The sequence below is a fragment of the Rosa chinensis genome, chromosome 2 (assembly GCF_002994745.2).
Source record: "Rosa chinensis cultivar Old Blush chromosome 2, RchiOBHm-V2, whole genome shotgun sequence".
Lineage (NCBI taxonomy): Eukaryota > Viridiplantae > Streptophyta > Magnoliopsida > Rosales > Rosaceae > Rosa > Rosa chinensis.
The window spans coordinates 53,792,681-53,812,072 of record NC_037089.1 but is presented as its reverse complement, the minus strand read 5'-3'; the positions used below and the strand labels follow the sequence as shown (position 1 = coordinate 53,812,072).

At 39.2% G+C, this 19,392-nt stretch overlaps 3 protein-coding genes across 3 annotated transcripts; all 3 read right to left on the bottom strand.

The window, feature by feature from the left end:
• Nucleotides 1-64: 64 nt before the first annotated feature.
• LOC112185603 lies at nt 65-674 on the bottom strand. The gene is made up of 2 exons (XM_024323868.2): nt 253-674; nt 65-169 (listed from the first exon to the last, which is right to left on the bottom strand). The coding sequence occupies exon 1, from the start codon at nt 619-621 to the stop codon at nt 325-327; it is 297 nt and encodes a 98-aa protein (XP_024179636.1). The 5' UTR covers nt 622-674; the 3' UTR covers nt 65-169; nt 253-324.
• Nucleotides 675-3,289: 2,615 nt separating this feature from the next.
• Nucleotides 3,290-4,411, bottom strand: LOC112189720 (eukaryotic translation initiation factor 1A). Its single transcript, XM_024329068.2, has 2 exons — nt 4,173-4,411; nt 3,290-4,082 (listed from the first exon to the last, which is right to left on the bottom strand). The coding sequence occupies exon 2, from the start codon at nt 4,061-4,063 to the stop codon at nt 3,629-3,631; it is 435 nt and encodes a 144-aa protein (XP_024184836.1). The 5' UTR covers nt 4,064-4,082; nt 4,173-4,411; the 3' UTR covers nt 3,290-3,628.
• An 8,691-nt stretch (nt 4,412-13,102) lies between these two features.
• LOC112184530 lies at nt 13,103-19,141 on the bottom strand. Its single transcript, XM_024322795.1, has 4 exons — nt 19,007-19,141; nt 14,637-14,687; nt 13,771-14,539; nt 13,103-13,650 (listed from the first exon to the last, which is right to left on the bottom strand). Exons 1-4 carry the CDS (start codon nt 19,139-19,141, stop codon nt 13,103-13,105), a joined length of 1,503 nt encoding a protein of 500 aa, XP_024178563.1.
• Nucleotides 19,142-19,392: the final 251 nt, after the last annotated feature.

Below are 19,392 nucleotides of genomic sequence, written 5' to 3'. Positions count from 1 at the left end.
AAATTGTGTGAAATTTGAATGTCTAGGGAGTTATTTGTTAAAATTAGAATGTTAGAGACTAAACTGTCGACGCACCAAAGTACAAGGTGTGACCAGTAATTTACCCTTAAATTTATTACATCACGTTATGACTTATTGCTTGACATCCTCATATGTGAATCCCTCTGACCTGCAATGCAATATCATTATAGATTGTGACAACTACAATCAAATAAACAGTACATCTTATACAATCAATTATATATCACGTACAGAAGTTTTATGATAGTAGTAGTAGATCATGAACATGCATCATGGAAGTTTTAGGATGATATATGATCTCTATTAGAGCCCCCTTGCTAGCATTTGCTCGTAATTCTCGATCGACTCTAGCCTTTGGATCATCAGCTGCTTTCTGAACTTCTTGATGAATGCATCGGCGCTTTCATTGATGTCTTCGGTTGTCTTCCTCTCTAGCTTCTTCGGTGCTGCAGCTGCTGCCTCTTTGTTTTGATCCAGATCAGCATGAGACCTTGCAGCAGGTCCTTTCTCGAGTACCCTAAAGCTTTTGGCTTCTTGTTTCTCAGGCTCTTCGAGAATGGGAGAGTATAAAGGATGAGGAGGCATGGAGCTCTTCTTCATTGTTGCAGCTTCTGTTTTTATTTTTTCTGAAATTAACAATAGATGGTGCCTTTCTGAGCTCCTTTGCTTCCATATTTATATGGGAAAAAGTCGTACGTATAGCTTGTAATATTCATTTTTTAATTTTATTTTTAAGCAAGCTACTAATTATAAAAGATAATTACCATGAAAAAAAAAGGATAGGGAGAAGGAAAAAGCAAGATACTGATTTTGACTGGATAAAAAGTGCAGATGCTTTATTTCGAGGTTGAGGGGCTTGTCAAATTCTTTTCGTCCTTTGAAAATCTTTTATATCCAAAAAAGATTTTCAAACCTATTTTTGATTTTGAGTTACATGCATAGAGCGGACTAATGGAACCCTGCTAGCTAATTATCTTAATTTTAACTGACCATCTGCGTGATGATCAAAATCCCTTTCGATAACCGGTTATATGAATTTCGACTTCTATAGCTGTACGTCTTAATCCGTCTAGTTAATTTCCAGTTTTACTTAGGAACAGCATTCCTTTTATTAGGCAGATCGATCAATGAGGAATATCATACCTTGCTAATCACATGCGTTTGGTCAATGAAATACAACTAGTTTATCTGTCATGGAATTAATAAAAGTGTTTGGTTTAACAAAGATTCCAATAATGCCGAATGCCAAATTGACAATCCTCTAATCCACCAATTTTTTATAAAGTAGTTAACCCACAAGCATGTGAATTAAGTAGACCTTTCCAATAATTCGTGCGGCTAAAGAGGAGGGGATTCATGCCGAAAGCGCCATATATAGTTGTTGCACCAAGGCATTATGTCTATCTATATATATACCTTGAAATGCAATTTACGTGTTTATATCTCTATCTGTCTATTATTCGATCAATCAAGAAGAAGAAACTTTCAGCAGTTGACTGGCTCAGAAATAAAGAATAGTATGGGCTATTGGGGCATCTAGACCTAACTCTCCAGCTGCCTAGCTACGGTACACTGCATGCACACGTTCTATGCTTGAAATTTAAGGAGTAGAAGGCACATGTTTGTAATAATTAACAAGGGATGGCATTGGCAGGGGGTGTCGCCCATATGGGTGCCCTAAACTTTAGGGATGGCAAGGAGTTCGATTGGATCAGGTGGAAGAGACAAGAACTTGGCATTCGTGCCTTGCCCTTTAACTTTGCCTTTCTTTTATGTTTCGGTGGAGAAGAATACGCTAGGTAACTGATCGAGAACGTAACTGAAAGTAGGCAAACTGGATATATGATATGGATTAGGACTCATTTGGGGATTGAGTGGGATAAGGCATATTTAACAACTTCGATTCTCTGAGAAAGTATTGACAGAATTTTTTAGAGGTTTTTAGATATAGGTCTAATTTTATTCTCTCATATTTAGCCCAGAATCCCAACAAAGAATATTGAGCCATCAATATCTTCTTCTCTTCTTGTTGCGTTGTTGATGTAAAATCCTGTACATACCACTGAATAGAAAAAATTTCCTACAATCTTAAACTAACTGGAATAGAGCATCAAGTTCCGGTAAAATTACTATTCTCACTGGTTTGAAGGAATTACAGGGTCAGGGTACGTAGAATAACTGGGAACTAGCACTGATTTGAAGGTGAATGAATACACAAAAGCTGAGCTGCTCGAGGACTTATTCACGAATCTGATAGTTATTAATGTGGAGTTCACTAAAGGACAAGGCTCTCTTTTGAGTTCAACCCATCTCCCATGATGACGACAAACCAATTCCTTCTGTTCCAACCAACACTGGGATTCTAAGATCTCTACCAAATTGTCAAATGCCTTGTTCACTAGGGCAATATCCCTCCTAGCTAGAATTTGACCTAAAGCTAGTTTCTTTACTTAGAAAGCCATCCACAAGGTGAAACTAAGTCTCAGGCCTATGGAACCTCATCCTGGCATATTGAACCCCTGTTTCCTGAGATAAGATGACAACTTGAAGTCAAGTGCTACCTCGGCTCTAACATATGAATGCAATCCTCTAAAACTTGTGCATAGTTAAAACAAGAAAGGAAACAAAGATAGAAGCAGTGAATATTTTAGCATCCCAGCACAGTTATGCCACTAAGGCATGCAATACCAAACTCTATGGCATGAAGAACTAACAACCACTCTACTGCATAACATATTCAGTTAACTGTGGAGAAAAGATACATTTTTGTATTGATGCCTACGATTCCATATATTTGTGTGCAGTAATGCATATTTGTTCAAAGGACTCTTAACTTTTAGGTTTATGTGATCGAGGGAGGAGCTGGGAAGCACTATATTCCATGCGACTTTCTTATGGGACCAGCCCAATAAGTCCCAAGTTTTGGTCGTTTGTTTCACAATTTGTTAAAACCGTACCGTTGGGTACAATATTGACAGGAATTTCAAACATTTTAATAAGACACGTCCTACTCAGTTCAGTTAAAACCCCTGCCTGTATGCATATCAGTTATTAGATCATACATAGATAAGGTGTATCAAGGGTACTTCAAATTTACCCAGCAAATCTCCTAATACACCCTGATCATACATGTACCCAGCTCGCAAGACATTTCAATAGGATTACATGAAAAAGCTCTTGGGTACTAAAACTCCATACTCTCCTATTGAAACCAGCCAAAAGATTTCTAATCAGGCCAATAGATTAACTAACTACCAGACAAAGGATATCTCACAAATGTAGGCAAATTCATCAACTGACTAACAGTAGCATAGCTCACTACAGTACTTATGCGCTGTGCACAACATATAAGAAAAGAAATCAATCGAGAAATAAAAATCATATGACACATTCGCAGTTACGAGACAAAAGCAACCTAATTATAAATCAAAAAGGAACAAAGATCGATATACTGTATATTATTCAAACCACAACCCTATGTAGAGCATTCAATTGTTCATGCTAACCACACAAGGAAGCAATGTATACCTTATTCCAACAGTGTACGCGATTGAACCGTCAGCAAAGCTAACATAGGTAACACTGAAAAAGAGTCGGTCTGCCAACCTTAAATCTTATCAATGTCTTCATCCTCAAACTCGAGGTAGTCATCAGCAGCACCTTCATTGCCATCTTCAAGACTACCAACACCCTCGTTAAGACGTACATTTTCTGAAAGCTCTCCATAAGCCTTGAGCAGCCTAGCCTCATCAGGCATGTACTTGAGAATGACATCAGCCTTGTCATCCTGATAGTCACGAAGGCCAACAAGAATGATATCCCCAGCTGCAATCCAAACCTTCTTGTGCATCTTACCACGGATATGGCAAAGTCGCTTGGGTCCATCAATGCACATGGCTTCGCACCGACCATTACCCAGCATGCGAAGCACTTGGGCATACTCCTGTCCATCTTCCTTGAAGACAAGCTCACGCTTTTCGTCGTCAGCCTCGTTCTTACCTCTCTTCCTGTTCTTTCCTCCCTTTCCCTTGTTCTTTGGCATGATTACTGCTTCTGCTTCTCTATTTCATGAAATGGTAGCAGATCAAATAAATTCAATAAATTATCCACATGAATGGATTAATGTTGAGAAACCAAACTTAACAACAAACCTTTGATGTAACTCTGGCTCTGATCTAATTATTCCTTCACGAAACCAACGCCACGTCCACAGTGTCGAATAACTATGGTAAACAACCCGATCGAAGCCACCAACCACCGCCAAAAGATTTTCTTCCCTTCGTTGTTTCCAGATCGAATAACCTAGATCGAGGGTTTGTTGAAGAGAGAAATCTAAGGCATGATTTAATAATTTTTTATTTTTTTTTCTGTTGAAGTATTGGAGAAATTCCCTATATTATTTTATAGGGTCCGTGACCACTTACCCAAAATATGGCCCAACATTCCCCAAACACTCCACCTAGTTTTGTTTGTGCCTACTCACCCAAACCACTAGTGATACGACGCATATAGGCTCCTCAAATACCATGATTTACAAAACTGCCACTAACCACTAAATACACGACTCAATTGGTGCCAGGTTTCTCTCTCTCTCTCTCTCTCTCTCAAGTCAAACCGGTTTGAAACTCTCCGTCCCGGCCTCCATATCCGACAGTCTATCTCCCTCTCTCTTTCTCTCGCTCGGTCGCTCGCTCTATCTCTCTCTCTCTCTAATCCCGAGTAAACGACCTCGATACTCACTGAAGACCGTCGAGTAATTTTGTCGGTCCGGCAACGCTTCTTGTTCCTCCGGCTTTGGAAAAATCGAAAGAGGTAAAATTTCGATTTCCAACTTATTTTTCCAGATTTTCATGTTTTCTGCCGAATCTATTACATAAAGATTGCATTTAAACTTGTTGATGGATTGAATTTGGTTCATTTCTGTTAAGTCTGTGATATTGACTTTGCTTGTGCGAAAATCTGTGAAAACTAGGGTTTCTGTATTGCATGTGTGGAATACTGTTCAGGAAGTTGTTTATTGATTATAAACTGGTAATTGAATGATAATGCAGACTGAAAGAAAGCCTATTTTGAAGTCCTAACCATAAAAACATAACTCTATTACCCCCAGTAGACTTTTTTTGGGGGGGGGGGGGGAGTCAATGATCAATGTTCTGTTTATTTCAATACACTAATCTGATATTTGAATGTAAAAGAAGGTATTAATGGTGGTCTACTGGGGGCAATAGGGAGATTATTGCCAACCAGTAATGTCTTAACTGTGATTCATTTATCCCTTGTAATTAGGTATTTGAAATGTGTTCTTCTGTTTTTTTGTTGTATTAAATAGCAGTAGTCTGTGACTGATTGAAATGTTGTGTCTATTGCTGGTCTAGTGGGGGACAATACACACATTACTGCCTCCCAAAAACGTGTGGATTTTAGAAGTAATCTGATGTTTTGAGTGTAAAAATGTGCAGCACTCTATGAACCATAGAAAGGTGTGTTTTTTTAGGGGGTCTATTGGAGGGCAGTAGAAACATTATTGCACCTCAATAATGTTTTTATTTCGGGCTAGTAATCTTCTAATGTTGTTACTAAAATGATCATTTTGGTTTTTGTTTGCTGCTCAGAATGACTAGACCTAAATTCACCTTGTTGAGTGCCCAAACCATAAAAACGTAACTCTTTACCCCCCAGTAGACTTTGTTTTGGGGGGTCAATGATCAATGTTTTGTTTATTTCAGTACTCTAATATGATATTTGAATGTAAAAGAAGGTATTACTGGTGGTCTACTGGGGGGCAATAGGGAGATTATTGCCAACCAGTAATGTCTTAACTGTGGTTCATTTATCCCTTGTAATTAGGTCTAGTGGGGGGCAATACACACATTACTTCCTCCCAAAAACGTGTGGATTTGAGAAGTAATATGATTTTTTGCTCGTAAAAATGTGCAACACTCTGTGAGCCATTGAAAGGTGTGTTTTTTTAGGGGGTCTATTGGGGGGCAGTAGACTCATTATTGCACCTTAATAATGTTTTTATTTCGGGCCAGTAATCTTCTAATGTTGTTACTAAAATGATCATTTTGGTTTTTGTTTGATGCGCAGAATGTCTAGACCTAAATTCACCTTGTTGAGTGATTCTGAAGAATCTGTCCGCAGTTCAGAGGCTTCCGATGCAGGAACTGAGAGTACATTTAACCAGCCACTTCAACCGAAACTAGACCAAATTAGAAAGAGGAACCGACAAGAGGCAGAAGAGATTACGGATGAAGCCTCTGCGTAAGAAGGGGTCAATCAAGATTCGGAACAATCACTGGAAGACGAATCAGAATCACAAGGCGAACAGACAACAAAAAGGTTTATCATAAAAACAAGACAACAGCCAAAAAGGAAAACAGTCGAAGATGAAGACAATTCAGGCAAAGAAGAAACAAGGAAGAGGAGAAATGTTCATGCCGCCGAAGAGTAAAGGGAAGAAGGCAATAAAAGGGACAAAGAAGAATGAAGAACCGAAGAAGGAGGTCCAAAAAGCTAAGATTGAATGGAGGCAGCAGAAGTGCACACTCAGTGCCTTCTGGAGAGTGGTAGGTGCACACAAGGAGAGAATACCAGAAGAAACAAAGGAAATTTTGAGGGGTACTGATTTTGGTGAGATGATCGAACCATTCTGGGAAGACAAGATAACCGAGAACCAGCTCCACAAACATGAAGTGGACTTGGAGGTAATAATGAGGCACTTCGACCTCAACAGCAACAACTGGAAGTTTGGTGATGTTGTTATGGAAATTACGGAAGCAGACATCACAGCTTTGTTTCACCTTCCTACTGAAGGAGAAGTGTTCAACGTGAACAAGAGGGTGGTCAGGGACGAAATGGAAGACTCAACAATATTTGGCAGCCCTTCGAAAAAGCAGGCTATCCTTAGATCTGATGTGGAAACAAAGCTCATAAATGAGTTGAAGAAGCCGGCAAAACTGAAGGACTCGCGGAAGTTAGCCGTGTTGATGATCACGTACCTGTTCAGCACGTTCTTCTTCAGCAGAACCGGGGCTCAGATTACATGGGATATGGTCGCTGTTTGCGAACACATTGGGACCATCAATATGTACAATTGGCCAAGGTTGATTCTGGACTTCTTGATGGAAGGATTGCAAAAATATTGGAGAAATAGTCCTGCAACAATGAATGGATGCCTGCTTCTGATTTATTACTGGTTCCTCGAGAAGATGAAGGCGAAGACCTGGATCCAGAGCAAGCAGAATGAAACTCCAAGGTTTCGTCGATGGTCAATAAAAGAAATTTTCAACTTGGAGCAGCTTTTCAAGAATGAGAACCTGGCTGTGGTAAGCAAAACAAGAAAACTGTATTTTCATGCACCTTACGTAGCTCATTTACGTAGAACTGACTTAAAAATGTAACAGGATCTAATCAAAGCTGGACCGTGGACTGCGGATATAGGACTGGGCGACATCGAGTTGGATGATGAGGTGCAGGCCACCCCGAGCTTCGACAACTGGGTGAGTATAACAAACTGAGCTTGTCTGCTGCCAAATACTGGGGGCCAATAATGTGATTATTACCCCCCCCCCCCAGTAATGTCTTGACCTTGTGAATTTATTACATAAATTAGTGCTTTGAAGAGTATTCTACCTGTTTTTGTGCTTATTAAAGAACATTGGCCAGTGAAACATTCAAACTGTAGCTATTTTGCTTATCTACGGGGGGGGGGGGGGGGGGGCAATAATTCGTTTAGTACCCCCCAATAACGACATTATTAGGCCCCAGTAACTTAAATGGTTTTGTGCCACTATTTGCAGGTTCCCCAGGCAAGCCAAGCCGAAGAGGAATAAAACGAAAGGATTACGGGGAACATCAAAGAACTCATCAGTGAGATGGGGGCAGCCATTGGTGACACGAATGGCACCAAAGAGATAGAGGAAAAGCTAGGAAGGCTTGCCAAAGCAAACGAGGACCTGAATGCACAGAACAGGGATTTATGGGCAAAGCTAAAGCTGGCAGATGAGAGGATTAAAGGTCTCGAGGTTGAAAAGAGAGCCAAAAACAACCTCATCAGGGCTCTATGCATTAGGCTCGAAAGGGAGAAGGCAGAGGTGCCTCCACAACAAAGACAGCTTCAGGTAGTTCCATTTACTCCCAGAGTGGCACAAGAAGAAGTTGAGGAAGAAACTCCAAACTTTGGAGCAAGTCTAAGAGAGGTAACAAGTTATCCAGCCAATGTGGGACATGAGACGGAGAGGCTGATAGCAGCATGTCCAGTGTCTATGGAACTACCTGAACACCAAGAAGGTGGGGAACAAGAGGAGGAAGCCCATCTTGATATGATTGTGAACAAGATTGCCGATAATGAAGAGAATGCAGACCTTGGAAAGAAAAAGGAGGAAAAAGGTGGCCCAGACTTGCAAAAAGAGAAGAAAAACAGGGAGATCATGTCTATAGAGAAAAATGTCAAGACATACAAGCGGGGTGTGAAGAAAGCAAACGAAGATGACTGGGAGTACGACACACCCGAAGAAGCAAAGATGAGGAAGAGAGCCTCACCTAAGAGAGCAAGGATCGTGCCACATGCCCGAAGAAAAATGGAGAACAAGATCAAGATCAAGGGAGTCAAATGCGAGAAGCCTACTTGGAGGACACTGGACCAGGCAATCGGAAAGCACTTTCAAGAATTCTTCAATGCTACTGCGAAAGACACGTAAGTACACAGCCTGGTTTCATTTAGTTTATGTATTTCATATAGTTTACAAACCAATTAGAATCGATTGTTTCTGTTTGTGTAGTACCGAATATTGGATTAGCAGTAATATTTTACACCGGATAACTAAGCATGACCTCAGAGTGATAATACAAGAGGGTGATGTCGAAACTGATGTAAGTCTGGTCCAATCAACACGTCTATTGGAAGCCAACAATGTGATTATTGTCCCCCAGTAAAATGGTTATTTTTTAGACAAATAATGTTAATTTCCTCTCACATATAGTTCTGATGGTGCGTAATATCACATTTTTGCAGGTGATCAGCGTTTATATTGACTTGTTGAAGTATGTTGCCGGAAAGCTAAAAGCTAAAGTGGGATTTCTCTATATAGACGCAGCGGTAAGTAATCGAAACCAAGCAAATGGAGTTTTGTGTTTATTTAATGTTAGTAGATCGTGAATTACTGAAATGTAGCCTTTGTTAGGTGGTTTATTGGGGGGCAGACACATTATTACCCCTAGATAATGTTTTGATTCTAGTTTATTCATCGTTTATTTCATGTCTTTGAAAACTGTTCTGTTGAATGGAGTTTATTGACTGTAAATGGAGTGTTTTGTGATAAATCATGAGTTGAAGAAAAGTAAACTTGTTTCATGTCTTTGAAAATTGTTCTGTTGAAAACTGTTCTTTCAAAAGTAAACTTGTATTAACTTGGTTATGTTGTGTACATAGTACTATGCGATAAATCATGAGCTGAAGAATGAAGCAGGTGAGGATACCAGACCATTTGAGTGTGGTGTCGAAACAATGTTGATCGAACCACTGTGGTCGATCTTTCGTTTCCCAAAGGTGCTTGCAGCAATTCACCACAGCACAAACATACACTACAGTTTGCTGGTAATCGATAATGAAAGAAGGTGCTTCACTCACATGAATTCATTGAAGCCACCAATCAATGAATTCACAAATGAGGAGAAGTACCACCTGAATGCATCAAGAGTGGTATGTGACAAATTCTACTGACAAGTTCGTTTCCATACACTTGAGGATGACTTTCCAGAACTAATCCTTTATATCTGCAAAAAACAGGTGAGGCACATCAAGAAGTTCATACATGTTGTGAACTTGACAAAGATCAGGTTCCCTGGTGATAGCCAAGATCCAAAGGTCACGCGAGAAAAATGCAAAGGAGAAGATGAAAAAGAAAACCTGATTATCGTTGAAGAGGAAATGACCGAGGAGGAAAAAGAAACCAGGAACTGGATCTTGCAAAACAACATTGTGGAGACAGGCTATGAACTCTATGAAGACTTCAACTACCCGCAGCAGAACACAACATCGTAAGTACCTCAACCCACGCGGTTTGACTACATCTTAAAGCTGCAAATATGAACTATCTATTTATTGTAACCCAATAAATTGAACATGACTTTACTTACTTCAATACAGTGCTTATTGAGGACCGTTTATGCTTCATTTCATGGAGAGCATAGTGAATGGCGAAGAACCAAGCAAGGAAGGAGGGGACAGCATGATAAAAATAATACTAGAGAGAATAATGCACCTAAACTTCGGAAGAAAGTGAAGCCCTAAAACCAGGATAACCTATGTAGCAATTTAACTTTAGGATTTCAAAAGCAAGGATTGTAAATACTTGGGCAGTTAAACTTATTTTGAAATTATGGTCAAATTACATACAGTATTGGATGATGTAATGTACCTTTGTTACCTTCAATTTATAACAGGTCCTTCCAAAAAAGCTGCTATTAGAATCATGCACTAATATAGTCAGGTTTATTGCCACCCAATAATCTTCACAATTTTGGTCAGAAGGTGGACGTTTGGCTTTAGGTTAGTTTATGTAGGTAAACATCTTCGAATCAAATACGTGATGAAATCAAACTTCGTCAATAATCGGGTTTATTGGGGGGTCATAATATCATTATTGGGACCAAATAATAGTTAGGAAGAATAATAGTTAGGAAGATGGTCACATGTATCAAATTTGGGTTTTAAATTAGGTTGCAAAAGTATAGTTAGGTTTCCAATTACAAGTTGTTCTTAAGTTGTCTCATAATCATAAATTATTGGGGGGCAATAATCTGTCTATTGGGCCCCAATAAACCAGCTATAACCAATAACTGCAACTCAAACATGTTAATAATTTCATTTTATTTCTCTACAAGGAATTGAAATATGAAAAAAGTTAAAATATGTAATTCTGAAAAGAATAATGGTTCAATGAGCATAAATTCTCCACAATTATTGCCCCCCAATAAACATATTACTGCCCCCAATAGAAAAGTGTAAAACCTATTAGCCCTTTATAGAATCATGTACTACTACTGAACCAGAGGTTCTGTGCAGCTCAACTTGTTATGAGTTCCCACTTTTCCACAACGGCAGCAACGAATCAGCTTCTTTTCGACCTCTCCAATAGACTTGAACCGCTTCACCCTGGGCCACCCGGGTGGTCTCTTCTCAAGGGGAGGTAATTTAAAGTCAGTGGCAGAATCAGAAGAAGACATATCAACATTGGTTATTGGCCGGAGAGGAAAACTGTAGCTCTTCTTGAACATATCAACATGAAAGTACTTATCAATATAATCATAGACATTTTCAGAAGCAGCTTGTATTGCAACAAGGATGTGAGGACAAGGAAAACAATTGATCTGCCATTTCACACATGAACGTGAATGCTCGGAAATGTTAACTACGTACGAAAAGTCAGATCGAACCTCATAAACACCAGGGCTAGAATAATGGACATTGAAATGACGAGATTTCTCCATCTGCACCTTCAACATTTCCTCCATTTTGGGAGTTAGTTCTGTCGTCCAACGTTGTGCCTCATCCCTCCTCTCACCCATCTACTCCATTTGGTTAATTCTAGTCTGATCCAACCAGAGCTGGCTCTGAACAGGTGCATTGAGTGCGACGGAACAGGGCCCCAAATTGAGAGGGCCCCCAACGTTTTTCTTTAAGGATTTATGTTTGCATGATTGAATATAAAACACTTGGATCTAGGCACGGAACACTAACATTGATATGGAAATAGGGCCACAGAATTTATATTTTTATATCTATTTATATAAACAATAACTTAAAAGAAAAAATATGGCCCCATACACTAAATCCTTATCCTCTGCTCTTTGCATTCACACACTCACTCTCTCTCTCTCTCTCTGACAATGTGCAGTTGGTCACGGTGACACCGACCACGGGTTGTTCGTCCTTGTACTTACCAAGACTTCCAACAATTATCTTCGATCAAGAACGTACTGAATAAATACAAATTAAATGCATACATGCAATATTATAATTAGCTAGTTAGTTTGGTACGTACCTAATGCCATGGCCATGGCCAGTGGCGGAGCCAGAAAATAATCTCAACTGGGGCACTTAAAAGTAAAAAAAAAAATGAAACTTAAACTTAAAATATATCAAGATTGTAATAAAAATAATAATTAAAAAGGTAGGGGAACGATCAATATCTAGTTTTGTACTAAAAAAAGATCAATATTTTTTTTAAATTACATATTTTATTAATAAAACTTATAGTTCATAGATTTTAGACAATTTTTCCTAATGGAAATATAATTTATATTTGAACTTTGAAACTATATGAAATAATACTATTAATGTTTTTTTCCTGAGAAGAAATACTAGTATTAATGTTAGAAAAAAGAAAGAAATAAAAAAAATTAGAACATTGCTGCTACCAGCAATCGAAACAGGGACCAAATTAACATATGCATGTGCCTCAACCACTACGGCAAAGGCAGCACTCAGGTCAATTGTTGAACCAGATTGTATATATACTTAAAATCTCATTGGGGCACGGGACCCACCATGCCCCAACGTGGCTCCGCCTCTGGCCAGAGCCCTCAATTCTCATCGACCCTTCTCTATTCCCATCGATCTCTTCTATCCTTTTTCATTCTCTAATTACTCTAAAAAATCCCAGACTAATTCTCTCCCACTTCAAGTCTTCATTCTTCAATTAGTGATTTAGAGGCAAAATGAAGCTCATCAGTAATCCCTACACCCTAGTCATGACTCAGGTATGATTAATTGATTTGTATCCACATATAAATAAATGTTTCTTTAATATAGTTCTCCTAATGGTTTGATTTGTTTTTCAAATTGCAAAGGCCTAGCAATTTTCTGGAAATTGAGAAATGTAAATCAAGGATTGGAGAGATCAAGGAGTGAGGAAACTCAAGAGTCTCATGCTATACTTTGAGTCTTTGTTCTTCAAAGAATCAGGTTTCTCATAACACATTGATTTGCTTGGACTGTTTGGTGATGCTGTGTTTGAGATGGCTCGATCGTCTCAAACACAACATTTTAATAAATCAAGTATTAGAGGGTCGCATTTTAAACTTTCGCACAGGGCCTCCGAAAAGTTTGAGACGGCTCTGGATCCAACATACAATATACCGACATCAAACGCTCAAGTGAAATCCAAGAGTTAAATGATTCTGCCATCCCATTGGCCATTTTTCCATATCGGTGGCCTGTATAAAATGCACGGCACCAATGTTCAACTAGAATTTCAGCGAGAAAAGGGTCAATAATCTCGGCACCTCCAACTTCTCTAAGTTTATGCAAATTGAAACGGTATTCCTTCTCGGTAGAGGAATATGCAACCGTAAAAAACTTCTGCTTAACATCTTCTATCAAGATAGAATTACCTTTACCCCTATATTTACCGGCAAAGTTAGCCACCAAATGCTTGTAACAAAACAGGTGAGGATGTCCAGCAAATACCTTATCGAAAGCACTCAACAGTCTGGTACCCCGATCACTAATAAATGTGATGACTCTTCCTTGAGGTTCAAGTAAACTCTTCAAATGCTTGAGAAAGAATGTCCAATTTGCTTCTGTCTCAGAATCACAAAAACATATGGCTAGAGGGTAGAAACCTGCACAAACCAGAACACAAAAACGTCAGTCTACTAGTACCCAATAAACAAATTATTAGGGGCAATAAACTAAGGAGTTAGTTTGATTTCCATTCCTTCCAGATGCAGAAAGAATCTGACCCTTGTAAATACTTTTACCAAACGTTTCATCAACATACAACACCGACAAACAGAATTGGAAGCCTTCAATACAACCTCCATAAGCCACGAAAAGCCTATGAAAACGATTAGTGGATGGGTCAACTTCCAACACAAAAGAAGAGCCCGGATTACTCTCCAAAACGGCTTCCTTATACCAAGATAACTTGCTGAATGAATCTGCATCGGAACCATAAATTGCTTCCTTAGCCCTTTGCTTCACTTTCAAGGAAACCTTGTAGGTAATATCAAAACCATATGTTGACTTGAATTTACTCATAATTTCCCTTGGCTTTAGTGAAAGATTGTAGCTAACATCAGCAGCAATGCGAGTCTTCACAACCTTAGATCCCAGAAGCCTATGATTTTGAGTCCTAACTATGCCCTTAATAGTGTGAATATTATTCAACTCCGTTATATAAAGGCAACCATTCTGAGATGATGAAAGAGCGCGAAGATGCCAATCACATCCTTTGGTTCCAATATTTGAACAAACTGCATGAATACCGTCCAAATCGTTTCTCAAAAACACAAACTCGAAACCAACTGCAATTGCATACTTCCTGAGTTTCTCACGGAGCTCAGTTGCACCATGAAACTTCTCCCCAACACGATAAATATAGGAACTCCACTCATCAGACAAATACGACTTGTGAACTTCAATCCTAAATGCCTCCCCTAAATAATCGTCCTCATCCACAACTTCCGAACGACTATCCACTGAACACGTGTTGCTGCAACTTCCACCATTCTAACTTTAAAACAGTAATCTCAACACATTCTAACTTACATATTCTAGCACCACAGAACAGCATTTGGAAATCACGATCGGAACAAAGAAAACATACTTCACAACCCGGTACTAAATACTGAAGCTCAATAACATCACTTGCCAAAAACTGGAACGTAGGAAAACGTCTTCATACAAGTCAGAAAAGCTCATACAATGATTCAAAGGAATCATATAACCTTTGCCAGAATAAATGCATCTAGCAACCAGGGAATCAGGCATAATCCTGAAAGAAAATAAAAGAACAAAACTATTATTGCCCCCCAATAGAGACATTATTGCCCCCCAATGATTTAAACAGAACTACCAAAACACATCAGAAGGATTAACAAATTACTTTTAAACTAAAGAAAAGTCTCTCTAGACAAAAAATAGAGACACTTCATAATAGTTAATACACATTACTGCCCCCCACTACGCATATTATTGGGACCCAATAATGAAATAAAAACTACCAAAACTCCTCACAAAATGTAACAAATAGCACTTCACAGAAATTAAAAGATCATTAAACAACAAATTTAGAATCTGAGTAACAATTAGAATACATTACTGGCCCCCAGTAGACAAATTATTGGACCCCAATAATATAGTCAAAATAACAAAAACACCTCAGAACCAGCTCAAAACTAACACGAATCTCAGATAAGCAAAAACCAGCACGTACATAACACCGTAATACATAAACAACAAAATGCACACAAAAAAGGCCTAGAAAACCAAATCGTACATAGTCAAGACCTAGAAATTCAAATAGAGCTAAATATAAAACAATCATAGATAGAAGAAGAAGCTAACCACAATGGAGGAACAAAAAGAGGTGCTCCATCTCACTCCATGTGATAATCGCATCAGATCTTCCCTCTCTAGGAATCGCAGGTCTTCTTTCAAAAGAAATCGCAGAGCTTCTCACTCTAGAAAACGCAGGGCTCCTCTGAAAATCGCATAGCTCCTTTCTCTCTCAAAAATGTAAGAGCTTCAATCTTTCAAAACAGGCGAGCTTCTCTCTCTGGAAATAAGCCGATCCTCTCTCTCTAAAATCGGAGAGCTTCTCTCCCTAAATCTCGTTACTGTTATGAATTTGAAAGATGTCAGTTATAAAAGGGAAAAATCGGCAGAAATTTAGAGGAAAAGCAGGCCCGTTTTGAAAAGATGGGTAAATGGGGTTAAAAAGTGTAACCTGTTGATTAAGTAGTCAATCTCTTAGAGTGTTTGGGTAATTGCGATTAATTAGCCCCAAAATTGGGTAAATGATCATTTCCCCTGTTTTATATTTCAAATTTTTTTAGGAAATCGATATTTGGGAGATGATTTGCTATGCTTTTATTGATAAAATGGGCCTCTTTTATATAGAGGATTACATGGAACATAATCGTACATTGATTAGCTATCTACCAAGATTCTCCGAGATTATCTCTAATACAAAACATATTACAACTAGAGCAAGTAACCTAGAGTTTGGGTCAGACATATATTCTGGATTTACTTGGACCACTCCCCATTGTGTCGCCTAAACGTGGTGCTCCTCTTGTTGCCTCATTAAAAACCTTGCTGAGTAACAGAAACACAGTAGGACAAAAATAACCTCAATCGAAGGGGAAAAAGAGCAGAACACACCCTTCATGTTTCAAGATTAACATGTAAACATCTCCCCCTGATGACTTCGATCATGAGAGTTCGGATAACTTCCGCAAGCTAATACTTGCAATATGTTTCTCAAACGTGGATTTGGGAAATAACTTAATAAACAAGTCTACCACATTGTGCTCAGATTGAACCTGGTTCACTTTGATGTTGAGGATCTTCTATTGTTGCTGATTGTAGAATAACTTAGGCGATATATGCTTGGTGTTGTCTCATTTGATGTATCCTTGCTTCATTTGTTCAATGCAAGCAGCATTATCCTCATAAATGTTGGTAGACTCATCTGTGGTAGACTTCATACATGCGTAACTATGGATCTAAACCATATATATTCACGAACCGCTTCGTGCAAAGTAATAATCTCTGCATGGTTCGAAGATGTAGCGACAATAGTCTGTTCTGTAGACCTCCAAGATATCATAATCTTACTCATGGTAATACAAAACCAATTTAGGAATGACATTTGTGTGGGTCAAAGAGATACCTAACATCAACAAAACTTTCCAAAACACTAATGTTATATTGGGATGGGGAAAGAGAACGCAGCCAATGTTGGTGGCGTTTCTGGTGTATGCTGGGTCCAAATCCATCATCTCTATGTAGAGATAGAACAAGCCCATATCAATCGTACATCTCAAGTATCAAAATATATCTTTTACACCAGTCCAATGGCATCACGTTAGCGCAAAGCTATATCTAGCTAACTAGTTCTCTACAAATGAGATGTCCAATCTTGTTCATTGGAGTAAGTACAATATTTTGATTCGGACGAAGAGGATCCTTTTCAGTATCAACACTACAGAAAATCATGGGTGTGCTTGAAGGCTTGACCTTGTCAAAACACCTGAGAATCTATCAACACGATGCTCAAGTTCCAAACCGAGACATAATCGTGTTCTCCCAAGATCCTTCATCTCAAACTCGGATATCAAGTGTTTCGCGGTTTCCATTAACTCTTCAAGGGCTTTCAATGAAGATCATGTCCAACATGAACCGCGATAGAATCTGAAAATTGTTATGAAAATGCGCTGGCATATCCCTTGCCAATCAAGTAGTCACTTCAATGAGCGTTTCAACCTCATTGCAAACACGCTTCTTACTCTAGAGCTATTTGACTTGGGTAAATGAAGTTCTCCATGAACCTTCATATATATTCCGTATCTAGATCCCCATAGAGATACGTAGTGACCACATTCGTAAGCTGCATGTTCAATTATTCATAAACTACCAAACTGACAGGGTAGTGGAGTACAATGACATCCATTACGAGATAATATGTCTCATCACAGTCAATTTCAAGGTGTTTTGTGAGAAGCCTTGCGCCATAAGGCGATATTACGATCTCTTTTTCTCATCACACTTTCTAACGAAGACCCATTAGTCAACAGGTTTTATGTAGGAGGTGTTGGCATCAGTGGCTCGAAAAACCTTCCTCTTCGTTAGAGAATCGAACTTAACCTGGATCTCATCTTTCCATTTAGGCCAAATTTTTCTATGTTGACATTCATTCATCAAGAAGCATGGTTCGATATCATCGAACTCAACCAATTCATATGCCATGAAATGCGCGAATACATCATCAATCATGATAGAGTTTTCATCTCACGTCTCATGTACACTAGTGTAATTTTCATAGAGTTCTATATTCTCAAGAGTAGGTTTTGACATTAAGGCGTCCCCCAACGATATTTGGAAGACTCTTATGAGATAAATTTTGAGTGACGATGATCCAAGGATTGGGTTATGCCAAAGTATCCTTTGAACCCACAGGCCTCCCACACATCCTAGCTGGGGTTATGGCCTGTAACGCTAGAGTGTCACTCTCTATGGCGTTGGTGCCATGCCCCTACCTCCTTTTAAGGTGGCGCTACGTCCTCTCGTAGGGATGTCCATCCTTGCAGGCATGTTTGCAGCATATATACGTGATCTTGTCACTTTAGCGAGGATTAAGATGAGACATAGTGGGGACAGACCACGACAATTCCTGTCATTCCTGTTGAACATCCATGTTCTTATCTCTCCCTAACGACGGGAAGACTGTCTCATCAAAGTGACAATCCACAAATCTGGAGGTAAAGAGATCGCCTGGAAAAGGTATTAAATGGCGGACGATTGGGTCTCAAATCCAACTTAGTTGCCCATTCGTCTGTAAGGACCCATAATAGTGCGTTATGGCAGCACAATTGGCACATAAATGACACACTCAAATATGCGTAAGTACGAGTTACTGGTACCCAGTCACTAGCTATAACATAGAGGTAGATAGAGTGGCGGTGGGTCGTAGACCAATTAGCATAGTTTCATGCGATATTGCATTACCCTAAGCGGATATAAGGAGATTGGTGTGCATTACCAATGTCTGGACTACCATCATAGTAGTTTCCAAGAGACCATTTGGGTGTGTACATAGGAATATGATGTCCAACATCAGTCCCATGGCAATAACCATTGAAAGTCTTCGATGTAAACTCTCTAGCATTATCAAATCCAATTGATTAAATAAGATGATTCGGGGAGTGAGCCTGTTGTTATATGATATGTGCTAAAGTATAGCATAAGCAGCATTACAAGTGGATAATGGCACAACACGTGACCAGCGTGTTTGCATGTCAACCAACATCATGAGATATTTAAATGTTCGTAAGTTGGTTGAACCAGTCCATAGAATCCCCACTGACTCTAAGAACATAATGAGTATTTCATATCCTTTTCATAGGATAATCTCGACCATAATTTTCCTAAGGAACAGACGTTATAAAACGAGCGAGAGGCCTTAGAAGCAACCAATGAGGATTTTGGTTGGTCCTGAGCATCTGAAGCACTATTCGGAGCAAAATTTGTGACTACATCACTCATCATGGCGTTAGGACCATGGGAAGTGGCATCCATGGAGCCATGGCCTTGGGGATTGACATTCATGGCGTCATGGCTATAGGTGATGCCTTCTATGGCGTTGTTAGGGGGGACAGTGGCAGCCCTAGGCAGTGGACAGCGGCGGCTCCAGAGGCCGCAACGGCGGTCACACTTAGTTCGGGAATCAATCTTTGATCCTTGTTTTGTTTCACTCAAAAGAATAGATGTCCGTGTGAAATCTTTAGTAGACGGATCATCATATCATGACTAGGATGACCTATCCTTTCATGACAAAGCCAATATGTGTCTAAATCTAA